The sequence below is a fragment of the Lampetra planeri genome, unplaced genomic scaffold (genome assembly GCF_965212315.1).
Source record: "Lampetra planeri unplaced genomic scaffold, kcLamPlan1.2.h2 scaffold_1763, whole genome shotgun sequence".
Taxonomy (NCBI): Eukaryota; Metazoa; Chordata; class Hyperoartia; order Petromyzontiformes; family Petromyzontidae; genus Lampetra; species Lampetra planeri.
Window position 1 is genome coordinate 1 of NW_027614501.1, and position 2,411 is coordinate 2,411.

General features: G+C 41.1%; 1 protein-coding gene across 1 annotated transcript; it reads right to left on the minus strand.

Annotated features, from left to right (window-relative positions):
• Positions 1-513: 513 nt before the first annotated feature.
• On the minus strand, positions 514-2,086 carry LOC144739880 (nuclear receptor 2C2-associated protein-like). Its single transcript, XM_078622769.1, has 5 exons — positions 2,049-2,086; positions 1,859-1,949; positions 1,141-1,246; positions 986-1,053; positions 514-636 (listed from the first exon to the last, which is right to left on the minus strand). The coding sequence occupies exons 1-5, from the start codon at positions 2,084-2,086 to the stop codon at positions 514-516; spliced, it is 426 nt and encodes a 141-aa protein (XP_078478895.1).
• Between the last annotated feature and the right edge of the window lie 325 nt (positions 2,087-2,411).

Below are 2,411 nucleotides of genomic sequence, written 5' to 3' on the forward strand. Positions count from 1 at the left end.
AACAAGTTTCTAATACTGCGTTTTCTTTCTCTTTGCCAGTTCAGAGAGTGTTGGAGGACCATATTCTAAAACTCTACAAGCCAACATGACACGAGATGACACAGATGAAACGGATCACTGGAGCCACTAGGAATAACATTTAACACAGAGAAAAACTGCCTTTGTTCATTGAAAAAGACATTCTTATTCAGTTTGTGTTCATGGGAATACACAACAAATATTGTGATTAGGGAACAACAAACTAATGTTAACAAAACTGAATAAAATATATTTTTGTAACGTGTGTTTGACTGGAATTGTATTTAAGGAACAATGAAGGCTTTGACGTGTGGTCTGATCCTGATCCCTGAAAAGCTCCAGACCAAAAAAGGCCTCATTCACATCAGTTCACGAAGTAGAAGCCCAGATGACGTGTTCCTCCAAGGCCACCACGCCATCTGACCGTGTCCTGTATGTCGCTCAGAGGTCATTTCCACTCTCGTGAGATGATTTGGAATAAAAAAAATAACATGGTCAGGGGGCTTTTTCCCCCAGGACATCCAGGGAATAAACAATAATTCTCCCAAAAAAGTCTGCACTATTCTCAAACGTTATTTTGACTATGTCTACTGCTGGGGCTTCCTGTATGGGAAAACTGTGGGTGTGGAGTTAAGGCAAGATAAGCATGGAAAACCACCTACACAAGAAACACCAGCACGTCCTGTGAAAATATTGTCTGACACTTATTATAAACCGTCTGGATTAGTAACAACAAAAAAACACACACAGCTCCTACACTGACAGGTACAGCCTGTTCACACTGGTGCACACTGGCCGGCGCAGCGACTGGTGGATTAAACAGATTTTACACATTTTGTACAGAAGTAAAAAAAAAACAACAAAAAAAAAAAACGCCACTCTGTAAACTGATTTTTGTAGATATTTCCCCCTCAGTCTGGTCTGGTCCAGTCTGGTCTGAAAAAGTCATGGGATGAATAAAGGATATCTGGAGAAAGTTGTTGTCCTCCGGGTAAAAATGGCTGCTGACCGTGAATTCTTCATTTTTCGCACAACCTGCAGAAAGACAAAATGTGACTGGAATAGTTACAAGGAAATCATTGGCAAAGAAGCCTAATGCGGGACAAATCCAATGTTTATCACCTTCTAGTCGACACGTTTTGGCTGAGAAGCCTCCCTGAAACTGGACCTTGACCTCCGACACCCTGACGGACTCTGGGAACTCCAGAATCAACCACTGACGTTCCCCCTGTCAAACAGAGGACAGAACGACAGGCAGGTGAGCAGCTTTCACAGTCTGCATGCATACGAAGACTCTTTACATCTACACTGATCCCATGTGACCGGTATTATTTTAACCTTCTTGTGTCTCTCTGTGTCATTATGTCCAAATATGGTTCTACGCACGCGTCCTGTATCTGAGACAAGAGACTGACATTTCCACAGAAATAATAGTATTATTAGATAAAATGTATAATATTATATATGGTCTATACACAAGACATATTTCTGATCATTTAAATTAACTGAATACCACCTGACACAGGTGATGTTCCAGCTGTGGACTTCCAAACAAAAGATGGACGAATCTTTACTTTTAAAGAGTAAAACTACTCACTCCTGGTGTTTACTCATGTAATAATGTACCATTACTACTATTTGACTACATGTGACACATGTTACAGGTGTCACATGTAGGTTCACCTGGCTACTGCTGATGTACAATAGACTTCAATTCAATTCAATGCACACCCGAACACGATGATGAAAGATTGTCATCAAGTACGGAACATTCAAATGGAACAGGTACGTATGCGTGTACGTGTACGTGTGTGTGTGTGTGTGTGTGTGTGTGTGTTACCTGGTCTGAGTTCCAGCATGTCTCTTCGTTGCAGTCAAACATGAACTTCTTCCCATACTGCTTCACATCTCTGTTCAGAACTGAACTCACCCTGAAAGGTCGTTCGACACTCATCAACTCCGGAACAAACTCACCTCACTGGCCTGCAAACATCCACTCTGTCACATTTCCCCCCACTTGTTTTAAATACCTGCATGCTGTTTCGCTGCAGATCAACGAGGAGGCCATGTTCATCTCACGAGAAGAAATTACCGTCAAGCGATTTTTTACGACATTACGACAGCTACTGTTCCTCTTTGCGCCACAAGATGGCGGTGACGTATAGCTGTATATTGAAGCGTTTAAAATAGTTTAATTTCATTTTAATTTGAGGCCCCGATGGCGACGCATTAACTATATTAACTATTGAAAATATAACTCAATTAAGTTCGTTTCTCTCTCCCTCTCAAAGAACAAACTGTAACACGACATGACAGGAGAGGAAGAGTTAGAACGTGTGTTTAACTATAGAAATGGAAATAGAAATTTAAGGTGCTGTGATGAGTGATCATCT